General features: G+C 41.7%; 2 protein-coding genes and 2 non-coding genes across 10 annotated transcripts; 1 reads left to right on the plus strand and 3 right to left on the minus strand.

Moving 5' to 3' along the window:
- Nucleotides 1-44: 44 nt before the first annotated feature.
- Nucleotides 45-126, minus strand: trnal-aag (transfer RNA leucine (anticodon AAG)). The gene has a single exon. It is a non-coding gene; the product is annotated as a tRNA-Leu (tRNA).
- A 962-nt stretch (nt 127-1,088) lies between these two features.
- Nucleotides 1,089-13,419, minus strand: eef2k (eukaryotic elongation factor 2 kinase). Of its 7 annotated transcripts, none has more exons than XM_086304069.1 (20): nt 13,142-13,419; nt 12,303-12,591; nt 11,764-11,829; nt 10,851-10,951; nt 8,008-8,068; nt 7,887-7,924; nt 6,983-7,154; nt 6,270-6,419; nt 6,046-6,178; nt 5,831-5,958; nt 5,150-5,354; nt 4,333-4,391; nt 4,032-4,109; nt 3,749-3,805; nt 3,482-3,547; nt 2,835-2,966; nt 2,433-2,621; nt 2,220-2,344; nt 1,879-2,057; nt 1,089-1,668 (listed from the first exon to the last, which is right to left on the minus strand). In XM_086304069.1, exons 2-20 carry the CDS (start codon nt 12,549-12,551, stop codon nt 1,559-1,561), a joined length of 2,298 nt encoding a protein of 765 aa, XP_086160195.1. In that variant the 5' UTR covers nt 12,552-12,591; nt 13,142-13,419; the 3' UTR covers nt 1,089-1,558. The 7 variants fall into 7 exon arrangements, with proteins under 7 accessions (XP_086160195.1, XP_086160194.1, XP_086160198.1 ...); XM_086304068.1 differs by having other exon boundaries at nt 12,303-12,562; nt 13,142-13,418; XM_086304072.1 differs by lacking the exon at nt 11,764-11,829 and having other exon boundaries at nt 12,303-12,562; nt 13,142-13,418.
- A 755-nt stretch (nt 13,420-14,174) lies between these two features.
- On the plus strand, nt 14,175-14,256 carry trnal-uag (transfer RNA leucine (anticodon UAG)). Its single transcript has one exon. It is a non-coding gene; the product is annotated as a tRNA-Leu (tRNA).
- Nucleotides 14,257-14,613: 357 nt separating this feature from the next.
- On the minus strand, nt 14,614-19,139 carry tha1 (threonine aldolase 1). The gene is made up of 7 exons (XM_086304075.1): nt 18,783-19,139; nt 17,490-17,573; nt 17,315-17,403; nt 17,044-17,229; nt 15,924-16,061; nt 15,629-15,821; nt 14,614-15,363 (listed from the first exon to the last, which is right to left on the minus strand). Exons 1-7 carry the CDS (start codon nt 19,069-19,071, stop codon nt 15,056-15,058), a joined length of 1,287 nt encoding a protein of 428 aa, XP_086160201.1. The 5' UTR covers nt 19,072-19,139; the 3' UTR covers nt 14,614-15,055.
- Between the last annotated feature and the right edge of the window lie 4,302 nt (nt 19,140-23,441).

The raw sequence follows: 23,441 nt of genomic DNA on the forward strand, positions 1-23,441 counted from the left end.
TTCAGATAAAATTGTTTCGCGAATAGAACGGGAAAAACATATTCTGGCAGCGGTGGGATTCGAACCCACGCCCCCGAAGAGACTGGAGCCTTAATCCAGCGCCTTAGACCGCTCGGCCACGCTACCGTTGTGATACAATACATTGAAACAGAGGCTAATAGCAAATATAAAGCCTCCTGACTATAAAGTTTGGGTTGTACCCGTTTTAAATGGACTTCAGACAAAAATGATGTAATATGAAATCCAAGGACATGCAAAATATACCCTGAAGTCTCCTGGGAAATTAAAAATTGTGTTTTTTATTATTGCACTTCTATTAAGTTCGTTTTTTGAGACTGCAGCAGCAAATACAGGATAAACGTGTCCTCAATAGACAGAGAGGAGCCGTTACAGACTTTAACTTCAAATCACGTCTGCAGCACAGAGTCAGCCTTGCTAATCAGCTTCCTAGTGTGAGTGGAGCTGCTGTTAAGACAGATAGCTACAACAAAAAAAGTGCACGTCGTACGTACGTCATCTGTTTGAAAACCTCATGTTTATTTTGAAAAAATTACTCTTGCCATTGTGGTCAATTAAAATATACTACAGCTTAATCTTTTTCTTAGTTGACCATCAAAATTTTCTTTCAAGGGATTTGCTTTGCCCATGTGGGCCACTGCATATTTCTTGTAAGCGGATTTTGGGGGCTTCTTTCTTTGTTGGACCCTCTCAGTTCATGATGTAAAACCTGCACTACAGCAGTTTACAGTTCATCACAGGCTTGAAACTTAGCGATTCCAGATTATACCGACCAATCTTCCTCTTCTCTGAGGATAATAGTATGGGTCTTCTTCCAGAACTTGGCAAAGTGGTGACATATCTCTGAGCTCTGGGATCAGAGAAAACTGCAAAGAAAAACAAGACTAGTGAGCTGAAGCATTTACTTGTTTTCTTTTGTCCCATAACCAATCTGACTGCAAATTAACTTATTTTAGTTAATGGTGCAAAAAACTAAGGTAAATTGTTTCTGTTATGACACTCACAAAACACCCTCATTTTAGGTTACAAGAGTCCTTCCACTAGTTAGAAAAATCACAACAGGATCATGATTGGTAAAAAGAAAGGCAAACTTTTATTTTACAGTTTCATATTCCAAGCACTTTTCTTTATCACACATATTCTCTTAAACATAAACATGTTAACATCTGCATCAAAATAAGTAAATCTTTTTTTGATAGGTCAGACCTTTTCATTCATAGAATCACATTAACTTAACTCTAAAGGTTAATATAGACATGAAATGAAAGAAATGAGGAGCCAGGAAATCTAGCTTTACAACCATACAGAAAGAATCCTGAAGATAAAAGTCTGATGCTGAATGGCTCAACACACACCAAACGCGCACACAAACAAACCACCAACACCAAAAAAATCTGTCATAAAAACAGTAATGTAAACTGAAGTCATTCAGGTTTTACCCAGAATGTGTAAAAAAAAAAAAAAAAGAAAGAAAAACAGCCACACATCAAGTCTCGTGGCCTTTTTGGAGGTTAAAATAAATCTCTTTTATGTTGTGGAGTTACTCCTCCATTTGTGCCCAGGCTTCTTCAGCTTTCATGTAGTACTGGTTAGCCAGTCGACCCTTCATGGCCGCCATGGCGGCTTCTGCAGCTTCAGTAAAAAGGTCACCTGCAGGAGAGAGACAGAATGAGATGTTACAGGCAGTCGCTCCACCAAACAGAAATGAACCCCAACCCCACGACCATCATGTGAGACTAAAGCTTCTCCGTGCCACAGATCAAAATCACAAGCCCTACTGCTTCACTGGGAAAACGGTCAGACAGAAACTGGTGTACGATTTCTTGAAGTTAAAATTCTGCACTCGGCATCGGGTTGAACCTGCTCTCTGTGGGTCTGCGGCGAGGTTGTGGCCTCCCTCCTGGTACATCTCTGCCTCTCTGGCCAGCAGAAGGTGGCGAGGCTCGTCCTGGGTCCCATCGAACTCTCCTCCTTCGTCGTAGTCCATCATGTTCAGCGCACTGTTGTACCAGTGAACCGCCTCGGCCCAGTCCTGCTTTCTGTGAAGGCGAAAGGATAAAATGCTTTAACTCACAAATCACCACCACTTAAAAAAAGCAACTGTAAAAATCCAACCGGCCACAAGAGGGAAGTACTATCAAGCAAAGGCAGGATTCCTACGTTTTACCTGAAACATCTGCTTTGAATGAACCTTCACTCACCTGTCAGCAGACAGACCGACTCCAGTATCAAAGGCTCTGGCCACTATGATCATAGAAGATCTGTCGCCAGCCTCAGCAGCCTGCAGCAGATACTTGAAACCTCTCATCCTGTTTCCTGCATTATCCTGCCAACAACACACACACACCAGAATATAAAGCTACCCTGTGAAGTTAAGCTCAACAAAAGAAAGGAAAATAGATGGCGCACAGTACCTCCAGCTCCATGTCTGGCAGTATATGATGAGGTAGCTGCAGACAGCACTGTCCCAAAGCTACGATGGCCTCCAGTTCTCCACACATGGCAGCTCTCTCCAGGTGGTACATGGCCGACTCCTGGTCCCATTGTTCGTCCTTCTCGCAGAAACGACCCGCTTCGTGGTACCGGACCATAGCCAAGTGGACCTGGGTGGGAGATAAAGAATATAAGCGCTTGAAGCATGCAGAGCTGCCTCATTGTGTTTGGTTTGCGATAGGAGGAGTTTGGACTGAAATGAATGCTTAGAATCAAAGAAAGATTTCAAAAATTGTAACAATGTAAGTGTTTTTAGTGTTGGTGGGACCAGAGTTAAATAGTGGCACGGAAACATTAAATTAACTAATGTTTCCTCCTCTTACTTTTCCAAGAATCGACTGGCCGATCTTCTTCTGCAGCAGATTGTTGAGTCGTTCCACCTCGGTGGCCACACAGGAAGGTCGGTGGACGTGAGCGCGGGATGAGTGATAGAAGGTCCACTTCTCCTCGGTCAACTGAACAGAAGCAGGCACCAAAGATCCAAGAAAGAAGAAAAGGACAAAAAAAGTTACCATCTGATATTCACTGCAAGAAATATATTATGGTTGAAAAGTCACACTGCAGTCTCAGAGGTGTACCCATCCAGGAAAGTCTGCTTTGAGCTCAGAGATGGATGAGTACATCCCTGTTAATGCAAAAGGAGCGCACATACAGACACACACACAGTTATAGAAGTGAGAATAAGCGGGATGGCAGAGCAGGCGAAGGTAAAGGAGGTAGATGGTGTTTCAGTTCCAAGTATCACTTTTTATCTCCATTTGTATTTTCCAATTGTTTTCGTTCACTAAATAAATAAAGCAGGCGTCAACAGGAAAATAGCGACAGCGAGTTCAATCCACACAAATCGGAACCGTTTGAAAAGCAGAGCCATCATGCTGGAGGCAAACATTATGCTTCACGGCTAAAAAAAAGACTGCAAAGCGCTGCACAGGGAAACACCTGGCTCAGGAGCTTCCATGCAAATAATCACCCATTCGTTGTCAGGAGTGTTTGAGTTTAAGTTCGCAGAGACTCTTGGAGGAGCTACCATCTTCCGCTAGTGAGGGGAAACAAAGTAGGAGGAGTGGAATTAGAGGAGAGGTAAGGAGGGGCTTTCATGGTTAAACAAGTGATGGGAAAACAAAAGTAAAGATGACGTTCAAAGGGAAATTAAAGTAGGGTTATTTGATTAAAGTGGTGATGATGATGATTATGAACGAGGTGAGGAAGGGATTTAGGGATATTTATGTTTCTTTACCCGTCTGACACTTTCCTCGTCCGATTCTGAATATTGTCTGTTGTAGCGATGATGGATCTATGTGACAATATGACACGGACTGTAAAACCAGCTGTCACGAAATCTAACAAGTGTTGAATAAGTGCATCGACGGGGCATGATGAAGCTCATTTCAGGTAATATGCAAGAGGACGTTCACAAACTGGATCCAAAAGCGGGATTTGGATCACAGGAAAAATACATTTAATGATTAACTAAAAGCTTCCTCTGTCCATTTCTGTTGAGCAGTGACAAAAATCTTTACCCCGTCTATGTGGTCATTTGGGTCTCCTTCACTCCTCCTCTCGCTCGGGTAGCCGCTGTCCCCGCCGTTTTCTGATTCCTAAAGACAAAAATTAAGACAAGAATTTCTGATTCCTGGTGGTAAACTTTTGTCAACAAGTCAGCTACACAGATATAGTTTTAAATAATGTAAGTAATGCTGTTAATCAATGTGAAGCTTGGGGTTGGGGGAGTGATGATGCAGCGCTCTTTGTTTTTTTAAATGTGCTTTCTTTCATTGCTTGTGCTGGTTAGAGCCACTCTCACCATCAGTTTTTACTTACCCTGTGTTCGCTTGTGTTGCTTATTCTGTCGTGTTCATACATTCCGATAAAAGACGAGCCTGTAAAATTGAAATAAAATGCAAAACCACTCACCACTTTAGCTCCTCAGTATGTAAGCTATGTCTGAATACTTGTGTATCTCAAGATATCTCTAGATACCTCTGCTAGCAAATTTCCAGTAACATACAATGACATAAATGTCTATACTAATCTGTCTACTAACTCGACATGAGTACTGTCAACGCTGAAATCCTCCTTCTGGCTAAAAATAGATTATTGGTTCCTCTTGTTTTGCACATGTGACCATGTCACTGTCAATACTTTGTCCAAGTACTCTTAGTGCACTTTATTTATACGTAGTCGTCAGTGTGAATGCTTTTATTCATTCAAATTAACGAGAAAATGGGAAAATACCAGATCTGAGAATGAATCACAACATGGACTGTATATGAAAGATGGACATGTTACTGCCATAACCTGCCATACTAGCAAGGGGGATTCCTCTGGTTGTAAAAAAACTTTCCAGTTACATAGAAGTCTCTGCTCACATGATTTGCGATCTCAGTAAACACATTCCTGATGGGTTTAAGAACTCTATCACTACTTTTAAGCTTCATTTAATAAATCAAACAAAACATGTGGTTCTAGTTAGAATCAAATAGAGCGATGAGGCAATTGATTCACGTCTCGCTCGTTACATCCCTTTTTAAAATACCAAGAGCTTCATGACTGGACTTTGCTAACTACTATGTCCATTTTTATATATACAGTAACATTTTCTGTGGGTCTTGCTTGCATTTACTGATTGCTAACTTGCCTATAGAGCCAGCTGCAGTTGGGGGGGAGCAGGGAAGGATGAGAGGGGAGCAGGGGATCGATTCCATGTCGCTCATGCTCTCATCTGCAGACGAGGTCTCAGACAGGCGGGATAGGAGCGGAGGCGCCCGGCTGGCCGACATGGTGCGAACACGAGGAGAACCGCAGTGCTCCTCTGAGCCTCTCAGCACAGTCTGGGCTGACTTCTACAATGAGAAAAAAAAAAGGAAGAAAGATGAAAATAAAAAGAGGAAGAACTCAGAATTTCTCTTTCTTTTTGTTCTCTGCTCTTTTAAGCCACAGACCAACATCTTCTACCAGGATATAAACTTTCAGCAGACATTCATGCCTAAATATGGAAACTGTGAGCAAAGTGAGATACAGCTGCAAGCAGCAATGAGGAAGCCAAACAGCTCAGCAGAACAAGTGGAAGAGGAAGCTTTTGTGAGTTTGGCTTTCCAAAAGAAAGAAAAGCAAAAAACCCAAACTGGTCCACACAGGAAGTGATTCGCTCTCACACCACTTTGCTACTGATGGTTGTTTGTTTCCAGGTAATAAACCAACCAATAAGTATAGGTAATAAATATAACCCCCCCCAAACTATTCCTACTGCTGCTACTTCTACTTTAAAGGCTGCTGATTTCAGCCCCTAATATTTAAAGCATGATTAAAACATAATTACGAGCAGTTTGTTGGTGCCGTCCAGCTGGGACATCTCCGCAGGGGAAATGTCGAAAGGCGTCAGGCCCATGCTTTTGCAGATCTTGTTACACAGATGCGAGTGGAAGAACAGGGCCATGCCTCGCACACCTGAAACACAGGTGTGATCAGGTTGAAGCTTTTTAAACACTTACTGATCTAAGTTTGTAGCAGCAGTTTGCTGAAAGGTAAGCATACCTAGATTTCCGTCTCCAAAGTCGGTCCCCTTCGCTGTGTGGATCTGAGGGTCGGTGTAGAGATCGCCGACTCCCTGGATGTCCACCACGATCAGCTGGTGGCCCGACCGCTCAAAGCTGAAGTGACTGAAGGCCTGACGGAGAAAAGAGGGAAATTATATTTGACTGTGTCTTCAGCTTGTGTCTTTAGCATGTATTCATACCACTCCACAGGCGACCACTCACCTGTGGAGTGAGGCGGATGTTGTCGTCCCTGACAAAGCCAGAATTGGAGTTGTACTTGATGTACTTGCCCTCGATGTAATGCTCCAGGTGGAAGAGAGGTTTACTGGGTCGGTTTGTCATCTCCACCACACACATCTGCATGATGTCCACCTGAGGATTTAAAACGGAACGAGGATTACGAGGCATCATCTGATTCTGATACTGGGGGGTGAGGGTGATAAGAGATGACAGGAGGCAACTTAAGATAAGACCCGGATCTTTTAAAAATATTGGTAAATGTACAAATATATACCTGCAAGCGAAAACTGAAGGCTCCAGAGTTCACTAAATGCTCCGTTACAGACAGTTTTTTCTGGTCTTGGCTCTGTATGGTGTCACTGAGAGCCGATATCCCTAATATGGTCATCTCTGAAGCCCCACCCACCTGCTGTTCAAGTCTTCTGTTTGTGAGGGGCAGCCAATCATAAGAAAGTTAACTCAAAGTGGGAGCAGCTAAAGGGTCAGCATAAGATAATAAAAGGAAAATAATTTTCATTTAATTGGAAATCACATTTGAGTCTTTTCTCAACCGCTTATCCGAATAGTATATAAATATTTGAAAAAAAAGAAAGAAAAAAAAGAAAAGAAGCACCAATCAGAGGCCAGTACGTCTTCCCAAACTCTTTCTGTTGACTTCCCCTGATTTTATCGATACCACCTCATTTCTCCCGTACCTGTTTGGGAGGTCGGTGGCGATTGTACTCCTCGCCCCAAAGTTTGGCCTCCATCTGCAGCCTGACGTCCTCAAAGTAAACATTTCTATCCACCGTCTCCATGTAACGCTTGGCCACATAGTTGGACGCCGACTTCCAGTTGCTGCTGTGTGAGAAATTCGACAACTTCTTCCTGCAGGGTAAACGGATCACAGTAAATCTACATTACTTTAAAGATAAAGAAACTCCCTCGCTGCTTTAAATCTTAATAAAAATACATAAATAAAGCCTTCTTCATAAATAATAGATATCAGATGTGCCCCAAGTGATCTCAGGTCACAGAAGAAAAACTGATTTAAATCCACATGTGTATAAATCCAAGAGGAAAAACATGCTTCTTTTTTAGGACCTTTAATGTTTGCGCTGGTGGATGCTGGGAGATTTATTTTTAAACGGAAAATAACTAAAGTGTGTGTGTGTGTGGGGGGGCGGGGGGGCGGGGGGGGGGGGGGTGTTGATTGATGGCTCTCTTACATTCCCAACATAACAGACGATTGACCTTTAACAATTAGTGTTAGGCTTTTTCTCTGGGATTCTGCAGTGCCATGCAAAAGCCAGTGCAGCCGTGATGGCGCCGCCCACTGCGATTTTAACCAATTAACATCCAGGGAACCAATACTATGAGAAAGAGTTAAAAATGAGCTCCATGTCCCGCCACAAGAGACTTCACAGAGCCCGTTTAGCGTGTTTCTCAGAAAATAATGAACATGTCAGCTGCTGCTATCCTGACAGAGAAATGTGAGGAATGTTGACCTGCGCTGCTTTCTAATTTAAGTCAGTCATTTTCCTCTGTTTTGTTTACAAAGAGACCAGAACGTCATGAGGGCAACAGTCATTAGATAAGAAGCGATGAATATAGACTCACGCTCTGAAGCACTCCCTCATGGCCCCTTTCCCAAAAGGCTGTGAGAAACAAGACAAGGGGACATAAATTAGATGAGAGAGAAAGACACTGTGAGTTCCTAAAGTAAAGTGAGGTGTAGTACCTGTGTACCCATCTTCATGTGGATCTGGTCTTGAACCCATTCCCCTGTAACGGCATTGTACCTGTGAAGATGAACAGCTATATTAATTATCTATTTAATTACATACTATTAAAAATTTAAAAGAGGATTTGACATCTATGTATTTAAAAAAATAAAAATAAAAAATAAAAAATAAAAACCTCGAATACTTCAATCTAACCCAATCAGAATGTCTGCATTTGAAAGAGGCAGCAGGATTTCATGAGTGAGCGACTCCAAAATAGTGTATATAGAACGGGTGTAATTCTGAGAGGTTTTGAGTAGTTTTGAGAATAGGACAGAATAAAAAACAGTATCCAAATTTTTCAGGGAGATTTGAGGGAGATATGACCCATTAAAAAAACCCCAAAAACGAACAAAACAGTAAAGCTACTTATTTCTGCAAATTTTTTTAAACTTTCAGCATTACGATTTTACATTATTTTGACAGTTGTAGATCATTTTGTAAGGTTTTAAGAGAATTTAAGACACAACAGTCCACAGCAGAAATGTTGTATAATGCATAGCAAATGCAGTAATTTAAAAAAACAAAAAAACCAAAAAAAAACCCCGAAGATGCGAGGATCGCCGTTTTGTTTTGCAAAACAAAAATCAACTATAAACTTATGTTTTTTAACATGCGAATAATATGAGTTAACAACATTTAGGCTTTTTAACGTTTAAAGTATTAGCAGCTACTAACACATTGTTCAGCTGACTTAACAACGTGCACAGCACTTCTGTGAAGAAGTGGGTTTGGTGATAATGTAAAACAGGAACACTGACATTTAGCTTCTGTAACCTCTGCTGTAACCCGATGTGCACCTCCCTGTAAATATAACTATTCATCACACTGGCAGACTGGACAGGAAAAAAAAAAAATGGAGGTGGACATTTCTTTTTAATAATTAAACGAACAATGAACTGAGAAAAAACGTGAAAGTAGAATAAATTTTAGGTGTAGCCAAATCTATCAGCGTCTGCTCGTCTCCCACTGGTGTAAATTTCACTGAGCAGCTTTAAAGGATTCCAAAAGCAATGAATACTCGCTCATGTATCTGCAGCTGCCCGTGTATGATCCCCGCCTGAGTGTACTTCAGCTCTGCAATCGTGTCTTCTTGCTGTGACACATCTGTGGCTCATGTTTTTTGTTGTTTTTTTTAGTCACAGAGCAGCACGGCTGTGCCGGGAGAAGATGTCCGTGTTTATTTTCTCAGATTGTTTTCCACCTATTACTTTGTTAATCATTCACAGGCCCATCGCCTCGCTGACCTGCCTTTTTGAAGCCATTCCCCTCCCTCGATCAATAACCCAGCACACCGAGAAAACAGAGATAAAACTATTCATCACAGAAGTTATTTAAGCTTCTTACTTCTGTTCATGTTTGCCCAGTGCAGTCTCTCCATCAGCAGCCCATTAATTATTCTTATCAAGGAAGCACATACAAGCATCGAGTTTCCTTTGCACACAAAAACAACAAGGAGAGAAGAATGTAGCAGGGAGGGAACGACTTTTCATTTAAGGTCATTTTGACCTCTCTTATTCATTTTGTTTAGGACTGACGTTATTTTGGAGTGGAGGGAGTTGACTATAGTGATATAAATGTGGGTGTGAACACTATCAGACAGGATCAGACTGTCTGTTTGGCCCGTCTGGGCGTGTGTCCCGAGTTAATGTATGCTGGATGTACTAAAAGTGCAGCTGCACGTCCTAAAACTCTAAACTCTATTTTTCCGCCCACGGAAAAACGAGCCCTGTTCCCTTTCCAACATCTAATCTCTGCTTTAGGAACGCAACGTACTATGACTTTCATCCCACTGAGTTCCTCCTGCAGGGGGGCAAAGAGGAGTGAGGTTACACGAGGGTAAAATTAGCACATGTAATGGGAGCATGAGGGCAAATCCCACCCCTGACGATCCCTCCTCCCCCGCAGTCAAATACAAGCTCTCCGTCTGGTTACGTAACGGGATTTTTCCTCCTGCTTTTTGTCCGCACCCAGTGAACTCATGTGTGCTTCTGCAGTTTGGACTGTGAGAGCTGTTCATGCAGCAGCCACAGGATTCTGTGGTCATAATATCTGGATGCACATTCAGCATCACACCCAAGTTCATGGGGCCAACAGACGCCAGAGATGTTTGTGTACAGTTAATAATAGCAGAGCATCACTGACCGAGATATGAGCAACAGAGAATAAATGAGGTCTGCTGTCGGTTCAAGACGAGCCCAAACAACTCATTGAAATGATTTAAAACTACTCTTTTTCATACTTTTACAGATATACACAAAGGCCGAGATCACTTTTTCCTCATATCTATAAAAATTGATGCTCTACTGCTTTTCATTTGCATAATAGGCAGTTATTTTCGGTGGAAAAACTAAAAAGAAGAAAACACTGCACACCTCCAGCTCACCACCAAACTTAACGACTAGGAGAAGAACATAAAGCTCTAAAGGGTTGGATATCTTCCTCAGCAGTTACTGCAGACCACAAACTGAGCCAAAGGAGGGCAAATATTACTCACATGACTGTCACATTTTTGCTGTATACGTCGATAAGCAACAGTATGCGAACATTTCAGTCATTTCAACTTCATTTAAAGCTTGTTGCACTGGCTCCTGAGTGGTTAAAACATCAGTAAATGCAGATTTTATTTGAATTTCCTGATTGACAAACAATGTTATGATTACAGACTGGCTGCATTTTAAATTTATTAGGTTAAGATTTAGCTGTTTTTCCTGGCACAGAACTTGCTTTTTGGGTCAAACAGAAGAGGTCAAATCTGCTGTGAAAGAGTTTCATCTTTGCCACAAAGTCAAAGTCAGACCTGTAACGAATGCAGGGTTCAGTCGCTATCTCCTCCAGGTGAAACTGCGCCCAGGGGTCGGGCATCGCTTTTGCCTTTTCGATAGCGTGCAGCCATGTTGCCTGGTAGAAAAACAAGACAGAGAAATATAAAGATCTTATGAGCTCGGGAGCAGAATAAAAGTCAGTTTCTCACATCAGGATTGCTCGAACACAGAAGAAAGAGGGGAAGCCCTTCCATGCAAAGCTGTTTAATCTGCACAATAAAAGCAGTTCTAAGCCAGTCTGTTCTCTTTACTCAACAATGCATGCATTGTTTTTTCTGCAATTATTATCAGCTCTCAAATTGAAATCTATAATGTCACGATTTCTGCATTAAAGGGCTCTCCCTCTCGATTTAGGGAGTCAAAACAACCACGTGGCTCACAACAAAGCACACAAACATGAAGCAGACACTGAAAACAAATACCACAGGAGAATGAAGCCATGGTAAAATTATGAGTGGATTTCTGGGCTGTAAGGTCGCTGTAAATAAAATAATTTACAGCTACCTTAAAGTGAACATGTGCAGTTTTCAAAAAAATAACTTGAATCAGATGTCACGAGTAAGCTAAATCTGTTAGCAAGTAACCCAAGCCTTGGCCCGAACCTACGCTGCTCAGCAGCACGTCCTCCTCGTGCACCACTGCTCACAGTCCAGCAGATGTCTTTCTATTTAGAGTGAGGAAGGAGCAGCACTTATGTTGAAGAGGAACAGGCGACACATGTTTATCCATAAAATAAAAAATAAAAAAAAAAGATCCGGGAGGGATGAAGTGGTTAAAAGTAAAAGCAGGGAGAGGCAAATTGAAGGGCAGAGTGAGGAGCTGGAGGCGTGGATGGTCAGTGGTATAAAAGGGAGAGAAGGAAAAACCAAGATTTAGATCCAAACATACCCGTGCACTCTCAGACAAAACCTTGTACGATCGATGTCCTGCCACTGTATCTGTTTCTTTTTCGTTCTATGCAAAAAAAAAACAAACAAACAAGAAAACGGATCCTTTATCATCAACAGGAAATGTATGCAACATCACTTTAGATAACATTAACAGCCAGGAGGCTCTGAAACAGCAACACCACCGCCACACAAAAATTTAAAGAGCCGCGCGCACTGAATCGAGCTTTTCTTGCAGCTCCCTGCTGATGTGGAGAGAGAGAGAGCCGTGTTTACACACATCATAATCACGAGGTGAAACCGCTCTCTGCTGCTTCCTGTCAGAAAGTACATTTAAATAAAAGGTGGGTTGACCAGCGCTTCACTCGATCAAACACATAAACACACACGTTGAAATACCAGACGAGCTACACAGAACGTGTGTGCAGGCATGCGCGTATCATCACACCTTAAAAGGCAAACAGAAACATTGCAGAACTGAGAGGTGGGGATGATGCATCAGCACAACAAACTGTCATATCCCCACGTCTTATATCTCACCCTGTACATGAAGTTGGATTTAGGGAGCGAGTTTGACAGCTGCCGTGTGTAAACCAGGTTTTTAAGGTGGCTGCACACTTCTTTGGCCGAATCGTCCAGGATGGGGCAGATGAAGTGGTCTTCGTCATCATCCTCGCTGGCGTTGGACTCGCTGAGGGAGGATGCTCTGTGTTTGAGGGCACTCCGCTGGGCAGAGGGTCTCTTGGCGCTGCCATCCTCCTCCATGCTGAACATGAGTTCGTCCTCCATGGTTTCTGTTGCTGTTTTGACAACAGAGTGTGAGAATGGACTGGAAGTAGGGAAAAAACAGTCACATGCAGAGTGCACAGTCAGGGAACCAGGTGACAGCCATGTTAGTGTATGTCCAAAACAAGCATGGATCATGGCTGCACAACTCTTACACCAAATGTGAGGACTTCAAAGGGGGCCAGACCTTCACATTTGAGTTACAGCCATATATTTCATTCAACAACACACATCATGGGAGCTCTAAGTTATCAGTAAGGCTACCAGCAATCAAAAGCATTTCCATTCATTTTATCTGTGTTATCTAGCAAGTCAGTCGGTCCTTCTGTAATCAAAGGTTACTGTGCTCTGAGAGTTTTAAAGTAGGAGCACAGGAATGCACACTCAAGAACATGCTTCTGCAGGTTCAATGTGCCCCCCACGTTGTAAAACATCTAGCAGCAGCCATTCCTGTTGTACAACTACAGCATGCAGCAGTGGAGTTTCCTACAAAGAATCATCTTCTAATTTAATCTATCGCGACCTGCTGTTAGATATGTTATAGTAAAAGTATTAAATGACCAGCCAATGAATAATCGGATGTAAAGACACACCTCTAATCCCTCAATCTTGACAGACTGTGACAGCAAATCCAGTCACCTCGGTCTTCTTCCGTCTCTCGGTATTGGTTTGCACTTAAATAGTCAAGGCTCCAGGAGCAGGAGTTCACCCCTCCTCTGAGACCAAAACAAGAGTGGATGCCTCCTAGTTCTCCGTGGTATCCTCAAGGTCCGGGACGTGCCTGGCGCAGGGCTTTTGTTCTTGTTCCGTCCACCACGGCGAAGGCTTCCCTCCGCACGTATCGCAGTGTTCTCTGTTGGCCACGCCCCTGCGTCCTGCTGCGTTCAGGACGGTCGGAAATAGAATTATAAATCGGAAATGAGTGTTTAGCGGTAAGGAAGAAAAGACTTCTGACAGGTCTCAATTAGATCTGGCAAACAAATAAAAACAGCGTAAGTAGCAGTAGTTAAAATTATTATCGTACAGCCAGGCCGCAAAAGCAAAATTGTGTACTTTCACAGGAGCATTTGACAGTACCACGAGCAGAACCGTTTGTACCGTCCTCCAAAGTGCCACTCCAAGCAATGGTTGCCTAGCTAAACAGGCCACGTATGGCAGCACGGAGGTTCATCGGAAACTTTACGACCGCACTTACATGCCATTTAATAGCTATCGTGCAGGTGACAAGCCAAACATCCTTGCAAATATTTACTTGTTTAACAGGGCCCCAAAATGGCTTTAGCTACCTTAACAGTGGGTTGGGAGTACGTTCTTTACGTAGCTTGCCATCACCAGTGTGTGAATGGGTGGGTGATTGTGTATAGTGTAAAGCGCTTTGGGGTCCTTAGGACCAAGTAAAGCGCTATACAAATACAGACCATTTACCATTCTTTAGCTCTTATTAAAAATATTAGCAGTGCCTTATCCGTCCAGGGCTTCAGTGATAACTACAAATTTATTATGTGCTCGAAGAAAGTTATTAGTATTAGTAGTAGTAGTGAAACTACACCATCAATGGTATAACGTGAATAAGAACATAATGTTTCCCGTCATATAAATAGATATGTGTCTGACGTGTGGTATCACGGTAGCGTGGCCGAGTGGTCTAAGGCGCTGGATTTAGGCTCCAGTCATTTCGATGGCGTGGGTTCGAATCCCACCGCTGCCAGATCTTTTTCTTGCCTTCTTCACCACGACAAGTATTGACATATCGAATATCCTTTTTCTTTTTTGGTTATAAAAACCAGATACCAGAATTGATTTCCACTTTTTTGTTGTTGCTTATAGTCATAAAAACTCGAGGTCTGATATTGTAGTGCCATCTTGTGGCCAAAAACAAGCTTTGAGAATTTTGGAGGACACCTTAAAACAGACAGTCACCCACCACCAGGACATTTGAATGTTTTTTTTATTATTATTTCTTTAATTTCTGATGATTTGGGCCTTTTCTGCACCACTTTATGATGATGGAAACACCTGTGAGTAAATAAGAACATACAAATGAGGTGACAAATGCTTCTTAGAAGCTTCTTTCATGTTTTTATTATTGCTTTTATTTACATTTGAAAAAATAAAGAAAGTCAGCGGTAATAAGTTTCCAAATTTGTTGTCAGATTTCTAAAGTTTGCTGAAGTTTAAGCGAGTACAGAAATATGGGTCATTTTCCAACAGAGTCCTCAATATTATATTCATTAATATAATATAAAGAATAGTAATGATTAATATAAATTCTTACAGAGAGCTGCACAGTTAAAATGGACGAAGGTCTTCATCATCTGTGCCCTTTGTTGTATTTGCACCCATCTCTTTAATAAAAGATAAATCATAAGGGCGCAAAATAAAATTCAAGACACTGTGCTTAATTACATTTAACAGATTCACATGCTTGTAGAAGTGTTTGTCCCATTTTTCACAGTCTACATTACTCTGTAATCATTCTAAGATTAGGTTTCATCCTGACTTGGGTTTCACTGGGCCCTGATATTTTCCATCACATGCTGAGAAACCACAAACTGCATTTTCTGGATGGCCAGCTGAGTGTCTTCAGGAGAAATCCCAAGATGCCACACGGCCCTGACAGAGTTCCCAAAATGAGGGTACATGAGAACCTGTATCCCCTGCCCGAGTGCAGCCTCCTCACTCTCGCTAACCTGAGCCATGTGGTCACAGAACTCGCGGGGACTCAAACTGAGATCCTGCAGGCGGAAACGCAGGATATTTGTCTCCACGGCAGCCAAGTCAACAGCGAACAAGTTAGGATTGCAGTCGAGAAGAGCTGAGCGTGGAGAAGAAACAAGCTAATTACACAAAGGAGTAAAGTGGGAGCCAGTAAAGTATTTAATTTTCATTGAAGGGTATTCATGTAAAATCAGTCAAATTCCAGTAATTTGAGCCTCTAGAACTCAGGAAACATTCACTATATAAAGGTAAGATTTTGCATGGCTTCATTAAACATACTAAAGTTATTGCATAAAAAAACAGCAGATCCTGAGGAAGTCACGTGGATTGAATTTTCATGGAATAACCAGGTAGTTACTCACCTTGAGCAAACATTTTTGCATTGCCGTGATCCTCCTCCAGTCTTCCAATCATATTCTGTAAGGAGAGTTTTCCAGCTGCTGCCAGTATGCCAGCCTGCCGCATTCCCCCACCGAGTGCTTTGCGACACCGTACCGCTCTGGATATGAAGTCCTTGGGTCCAGCCAGCACGGTACCAACTGGGGCGCCCAAACCCTGATACACACCCAGGATTTTGATTGTTACATTAATCCAGTTTCACCTTGGTTAAGAAGAATCTTGACTTTGTGTGTGTGTGTTTATATACTTCAAACCCACCTTGGAGAGGCACACACTAACAGTGTCTGTGTGCTGCAGTATGGCAGATGGAGGCACTCCCTGAGCTACAGCGGCGTTCATTACCCGGGCTCCGTCCATGTGAACGGACAGACCATATCGATCTGCTAAAGCACGCACCTTAAACATGGAAACAAACCATCCAAACATCACATCATTAAATTTTTAATAAGGCACGAATCACTATTGCTTTTGCATCAAAATGTGGCAATCAGCATGACTCTGTAAATAATACATTTCAATGGGAAATCTTCCTGCCGGAGACTACGAGTCTACAACAAAGTCTCCGGGGATACATCCCCATGGCAACCAAGAAAAGGTATCTTTAATAATAATTGAAGAAATTTAATTAACAATGTATTTCAAATGATAACCAAATGTATATGACCCAAACTGTGGTCTCTGCTGCGAGCAGTGAAATGATTCACGCCACCCTACGTCCGTACTACTTTGGCTAACATGCTGTACTGAACAGGGAGCACAAGGAGAGAACATATTTCTCCAATATTAGCTTTTCTGTTCTGTTAAATACAGAATTTCATTCAAAATCTTTACCTTTAAACACAAAGTTCTAAATAATAAGACCCCATCATAGCCTTAAGACCTCATAGTATCTTATCATCCCAGTGGAGCACTTTAGTTTCGACCTACAGGGTTTCTTGAAGTTCTTGGAGGCTGTAAAAGCCTCTCCTGAGGAACCAGCTCCTGCTTTGAGTTCAGGTGACAGACAGACACCCTTTCTATTTTTAAGATTAAACTTAAAACTTTCCTTTTTGAAAAGGCTTATAGTTGGGTCTGGATCAGGTGACCCTGAAGCATCAGTTAAGGAGCTACTTTGCTGGAGATCTCAGGCAGCACTGTGTTAAAATCAGGCATGAGTCACCGAAAGCACTGCATGGGCTCAGGAAAATTTCTAGAAATCACTGCCTATGAACGTTGTGCCGTCCACAAATGCAGGTCAAAACTCTATCAAAGAAGAATCCATATGAACACATAATCCAGAAACACTGACATCTTCTCTGAGACAAAGCTCGCTTAAATTGGACTGATGCAAAGTGGATCTGGGGTCAGACTAATCAAAGTGAAAGTCATGCACACACACCTCCTGCAGAAAAGCCAGAGGTAGCACACGTCCACCTTGAATGTTGTGCGTGTTTTCCACACATACGAGCCGTGATCGTGGGTAATGGGGGTCTGGGTAACCGTGGCGTATCTTTGACTCCAGCTGCTCCAGGTCAAACGTCCCATCGGGGAGCGTGGTCACCGTGGTGGAGTGCACGCCAGCCAGCTGTATCAACACAACAAATACACACACACTCTTGTCTAGTTACAAAAAAACCCCATCATAGATGAAGCTGCTGCGGCACACTCACCTGAGCGCTACCTCCTTGCTCGTAGATGTGTAAATGGGACAAGTCCCCCACGATTACCTCGTCGCCCCGCTCCCTGCAGTGCACCATCACTGTTGGATGAAATGGAGGCATGTTTGCGACCATCCAGGACTAGTTAAGACTAATTCACACACTGCCAGGTGAAAGCAAAACTGACCTGCAATGAGATTACTCATCGTTCCAGAGGGGACGAACAGGGCGGCCTCCATCCCGAACATATCTGCTGCGATTTTCTGTAACTCTGCAGACATCACGCTTTACGTTTGAGCAGCATTTCACATACAAAAATGCAAAGACTTTAGAAGACTGCAGTGCAGTAAACCATTTCTCTAGTCATGGTTCAAAGGACAGAGAGGATTTTGTCATATAGACTGCAAAGTCAGCATAAAGACCTTTGTTTTACTTGGAGAGAGTTTTGTCTGCATGATAGTTGATTTAAGTGACTTTGAACGTGGCACAGCTGTTGGTGGCAGACAGGCTGAAACTGCTGACCTGGTGGGATTTTCTCACACAATGATCTCTAGAGTTTACAGAGAGTTGTCTGAAAAAGAGAAAATGTCCAGTGAGCAGCGGTTCTCTGACTGAAAATGCCTTGTTGGTGTCAGAGGAGGTTTTATTGTTTGGAAATGTTTAGTTTTAGTTGAGTTCTTATCAGTTTCAGTGATACTTTTCTTCTTTTAAGTATTACTGTATGGAAGGCTTAAGTTAAAGGCAGGTTTTAGGAAAATGATCCAAAGTTTCAGGCAGGCACCGAACTGAAAAAGACTAAAATGAAGGATATTTTGTCTATATTTATATTTTATTTTAGTTCATTTTCCAAGTTCACAAACCATTTCCGTTTTATTTTTCAAAAAAAACAAAACAAAATTAAAAAAATTCTTTTAACTAAAGTTTTTTTTTTCACACCACAATCAATTTTTAAGTTGTTAAAAAATGTCGCAAAATAGCAAATACGACAGAAATTAAAAGTCATATATGGAAATTTTTAATGTAATTTATTTATTTATTTATTTACAATTTTTACATGGTTCAATAAACTTTCCATTTTTTAAAAGGAATTTTCTGTCAATAATCTGATCATTTAAAAAATAATTAATGTAAAAGTAAGCCACACAGTACTTTTCTCGGGAATAGCACACGTTTGGGATGTGACCACTTTATAGAAGAGAAGAAAATAACTTTTTTTCTTTGTCTGTTGGTGTCTTGGTTGATCCTCCAACTGTGTGGTTAATTTGGATTACTGGGTAATCCTGTATTGGATAATCCAAGTGACCAGTGCTTGAATATGGAAACTATGGTCTGCTATATATTATTAAGAAGTAACTAAGAGGTACTAAACCAGCCTGGTGCAAATATAAAAATACACACAGACCAGACAAGGGGTCAGTTATAATTTAAAGAGAACAGAAAACCATTTAAAGCAGAATTTAACTCTTTCTTCGACTCTAACCGTTAACTGTCGGGTCTTCTCCCATCACGTCGTCTCCTACCTCGGCCTCCGCCATTGCCTGGCGCATGGCCGGACCCGGCTTGGTCACCGTGTCGCTACGGAGGTCCACCACCCGAACGTGGGCCGCCATTCCGGGTCCAGCGTAGCTGGGCTTTCCAGAGTTGTAGTATCCCCTCGTGGAGCTGCATCCCAGCACGGAGCGGTGGGCGTTTTGGGCAGCGAGCGGTGCCACAACACCTTGATGGATGAATTTAAATAAAAGCCTGCAGGAAGATGTTTTTAACGCCATAATGGTCCCTTCTCAGTCATTTTCACTGTTATTACCGAACTTTGTATCGGTGGAGCTGTAATCGATAATCATTGACTGCAAGGGAAGTTAATGGATGACCTATAGGCGCATCCAAGTGCGCAAAGCGGCCTGGACCTCAAGATGGCGCTAAAATTCCAGCAAAGATTATTATTATTATTATTATTATTATTATTATTATTATTATTACACACGTGTACACTCGTTAGGTTAGTCCTGGTGAGGATGAGGGGCGCGTGAAAGACATATAAACTGCATTTTATCTGAAGCAGCTCTGCTGACACTTTGTGCTTGTTAAGCACAAAAGAAAACTGAAGTTTGTTTGATGGTCTTTTCAAACTCAGCCCTTTTCTTTTCAATGCACTTTTCAAACCGTGAGCGGTCATTTTAACCACTGTTCTGTCAGGTTCTCAACATTATTTCTGCAGGGATGCGTCTGCACATTGCGCTGTCTCACTTCATGTGAAAAACAAGGGTCACATATGCACATCTACTTTATGTAACTGCATTTTTTGTCTTTTTTTCAGTTTTTGAATTATTTTTGATAATGTGTGCAGAGAAAATATATTGACAGGTGCCATGTTAAACTGCACTTGACCTGTGATGATTGCCTTCCTTGCTTAAAACATGTATGACGTTGTCTGAAGAGGATGAGAGACGAAACATCTTCATGAAGCTTAAAGAAGTCCAGTTATTTTCTTTCCAAGCTCATAGGACTATCATGATCTGGAAAACCTACATTCATGGGTCTGACTTGACTTCATTTCCTTGATTTCTGATGCATTACTTTTTTTCACAGTGGTTTAAGATGCAAATGTCGTTTTTAAGTAAAGGAAAACAAAAAAAATCCAACACCAGGTGGCAATTCAACCACACTTGCCTGCTTGTTTTCATAAGTAACATTACTGCTTCTTTCATGTTCTCACTGAGGGGGGAAATGCACGTGTTTCAAATAGTCGGGGTGGTGTGTTTCCTTTATGCTCATAGATCTAGATTTCATGGAACACAGGAAACGTATCGCCTGCAACAAATGCATTTTTTCTCCCAATAAAAACATGAACCAAACAGAGAATGTATTTAGGAAACCATCGGGGCAGTTGATACATTTTTATCATAAATTTATGCCATAAATCTACACAATTCCCCAGAAGTCAAGGAAATTACAAAAATGCCCAGGGAAAGACCTGATCCCTGCTTATGAGTCTTCCCATTACCCAAAAATCTACGCCCACACCTTCTTCTCCTAAGAAATCTGCCTGTATGTTCAAAAGCGTTCACAGGGTGAATCAGCAGCCTAAAAAAAACTTTTTTAAAACAGTGTTTATATTGTTTGTAAAAGACTTATGAGGCTGTAGCTTGTGGTGCATATATTGTCCTAAACTACACAATAAACTGAGCTTTACAGGCTTCAAAAAATGACATTTATTGGGAGGTTATTTTACAAGATTACAGGTCTGTCCCTTGTATGTGTAGTTTAGTTTTGTTCTTTATTTTTCAGGCTCCACACACAAAAACACTGATTTGATAAAAAAAAGTCTTTGAACCACATTTGGCTACTAGATCATTTCAATCTGCAGTTCCTTGGAAGGTAGCACACACAGTCCCACACACAGATGTTAATTCTTTCATCTATAACACACCTCATTTAACAAGCAACCTATCCCATCAGTTTATATTTTGCATGACATGGAAAGATATGAAAATCTACACCTTTTCAACTCGTTCTGGATTTGGGGATTGTGCAAAGGCAACGCTTCTTTTAGGAACAGTCGGCCCCTTTCAGCTGTCGTCATCGTCTCTAAGTAAAGTTGGAGGCATAGCGAATGACTTTAAAGCCAAGAATGTGCATTTGAGTGCAAAATTATGTTCTCAAAATGGAATATTTTGTGTTTAATGCAAATCTCACTGCAATGGTACTGCTGGGATTTCTTATTCAGAACTTTTAAGGCTTGTTTATATCTTCTATTTACTATAATTTACACAGAAAGAACTTTTTAACAGCTCTACACACATAATGCTGCTTTATCTGTGACAGACATCTAAAATGAATGGGTGAAAATTAAAGTTATTTCACCTGGTCTGTGAGTTTCTAATAATAATCTAAAAACAGATCAGTCGTGTCCTGTGTAGCACACATGTTGAATTTGAACACATTTGCCTTGTAACTCTCAGCACGGACCACAGTTTGTCCGGCATGTGTTTCATAAATGTGTCCGTGCACCTGTGCGCGTTTATCTGTCTGCTCCTGTGCCACTTTGCACGATTTGTTTACGTCGTGTTGTAGCCACGAATACTCTGAAATAACTATGACACCTCAAGATTCTTCAAGGGTCACACACCCACTTTGGACCTGACCTTTATCCCCACGCTGAGCTGAAAGGCTGAATCTGACTGGCTGAGTCTGACTGGCGTGACATTTACAGTCCAGTGGTGTGGTGGATTGTAAGGACCCTGAAAGAAATGTATGTTTTTAATATTATAGGCTTTAATTTACAAGTAATTTGTAATTTATTACTAATTATTCCACCATCGGGCATCTTATTTTGAGTGATATTTTCAGATATTTCAGCAATCTAAAAGATTTGGAGTGTTTCTGAATAAAATATTTTAGATATCCCACATTTACAAGTAAGATTGGTGGCGTTTGCGTGTCATTCTGTCTGTAAATGCGATAGCTCGAAAGGTTTTGAGCTAATTCTGACAAAACTTTAAAGGGGGGGTGTAGACTGGGCTTGCATCCACAAGAGAAATATCATGTCATGTGACCTCTGACCTCACTTTTACATTTTACTTCTGCTTTTCTTTCAAGTTGACCCCAAAATGTGTTTTATTTTTAAAAATAAAGTATCATCAAAAGAAAGAGAATGAGCTGCCCGCAGTATAAGATTAAATAATGAGCTCAAGTTATTCATGACCACCTATTTACAAATCAATAGCTATTATCCATTATCTACATACTGTTTGTGTAATCAAAGTAAACCTCTGTCATGCTACCATTAATGGATTTTTACTGCACTACAAACTTCTACAAGTAGGTTTAAAAAGAAAAAAAAAACCCAAAATGAATGTTTACAAAATAAAATACTATTCCTATTAAAGTAAATACTCCCCACAGAGTGGAGGTTTGCACTCTTGGATTACTTCATCGTAATCTGTGGTTACAAAGTCAGCAGATATTCTAAATACACCTGCCTGAAGTTTAAAATTAACACAACGAAAATAGGTTTGTAAGAAGCGACATACAAGGATTGGCTAAATAAATATAATTTTACTCATATAACCTTTTAAAAAATGTTCCTTATTGGATAAAAAAGTATTGAAAACGATCCCGTCTTCGTTTCACTTTCTAAACTAACTCCGTGGCTTGAGTGTTGAAGCTCCGGTACATTTCCACACTGGTGCTATGATGAGGCTCAGGCCCAAACTACACTGGCACCATCCTGTTTTTTATCTGTAACAAAGCCCCAGTTCCGTCACGTCCCTGAGACTAAGTCAATATTTGGAGGTGAAGGTTTGTGGGAATTTCTCCACCGCTGATCAAAACTGGCTGAGAGGGAGGCGCATCTATTGCAAAGCACCTCTCTCCTCCCTGTGACACTGAGTTTTGCTCTGTGTGCTGCAATTGTTAGGGCCACATTTGCATTACAGGCACCAGCGCCCTCCCTACCCCCACCCTCACGCACATTTCCCACTCACACGGATGGGCTTACTGTCTTTTCTGATTTTAATCACCTGATAAGGACCCCAGTGTGTGCCATCAGCTCGGCACTGTGCTGTAGTCAAACTTGATAATGCCAGTAACACAGCCAGGTTTTATGAGCCATAACCAGTCATCATTAAAAGTCATTAGCAAACATCAGCCTTGTAAAAAGGCCGCAGTCGGTCTCGAGAGCCCCACAAGAGCCATGAAGAGAGAGAGATAAAGATGCATCAGTAAGCAAGACAAGCAAGCAGTGATGGATAAGTGTGATAAGACAAAGGAAGTGGGAAATGTCCCGAGTTTTTACGGGATCCTTGTTGGCACCGCGCTCTCGCATTCTTCTCTGCGTGTGCGCAGAGCTGCGTGCCTTTCTCTCGTGTTTTGTTTCCCTGCGAGTGCCTTCCAGCATTCCTTGCCTGTGCATGAGGGGGAGAGAGTGGTGTTTTGGATAAAATATTGAATTAGAGAAAAAGAGGCAGAGAGGGAGAAATGAAAGAGAGGGAGAAATATTGACTCCTTCTGGGAAGGAGCGAGACGGCAACGCCTTTCCAATAACCATAAACCCACTGGGCTGAAAATAGATGGGCCGAATGAATAAACGAATGTGTTCATCCCACATGAGCTCTTCTCTTTCACGGACGGCAGAGGAATG

Source organism: Aulonocara sp. 'chitande type north' Nkhata Bay, linkage group LG8, assembly GCF_057382095.1.
Source record: "Aulonocara sp. 'chitande type north' Nkhata Bay isolate Kocher_YH1m ecotype deep benthic linkage group LG8, A_spYH_male_GT1.1, whole genome shotgun sequence".
Taxonomy (NCBI): domain Eukaryota; kingdom Metazoa; phylum Chordata; class Actinopteri; order Cichliformes; family Cichlidae; genus Aulonocara; species Aulonocara sp. 'chitande type north' Nkhata Bay.

Excerpts from the sequence above, each read along its gene's own strand:
- eef2k (XM_086304069.1), bottom strand. The coding sequence starts at position 12,551 with ATGGAGGACGAACTCATGTTCAGCATGGAGGAGGATGGCAGCGCCAAG. Across the intron at positions 3,548-3,748 it reads ACGAGGAAAGTGTCAGACGG|CGGAAGATGGTAGCTCCTCC; the intron begins GTAAAGAAACAT and ends TCCCCTCACTAG. Across the intron at positions 2,967-3,481 it reads ACACTCCTGACAACGAATGG|TTGACCGAGGAGAAGTGGAC; the intron begins GTGATTATTTGC and ends GCTTCTGTTCAG.
- tha1 (XM_086304075.1), bottom strand. The coding sequence starts at position 19,071 with ATGGCGTTAAAAACATCTTCCTGCAGGCTTTTATTTAAATTCATCCAT. Across the intron at positions 16,062-17,043 it reads CTCTGGCTTTTCTGCAGGAG|GTGCGTGCTTTAGCAGATCG; the intron begins GTGTGTGTGCAT and ends TCCATGTTTAAG. Across the intron at positions 15,364-15,628 it reads TGCAAAAATGTTTGCTCAAG|CTCTTCTCGACTGCAATCCT; the intron begins GTGAGTAACTAC and ends CTCCACGCTCAG.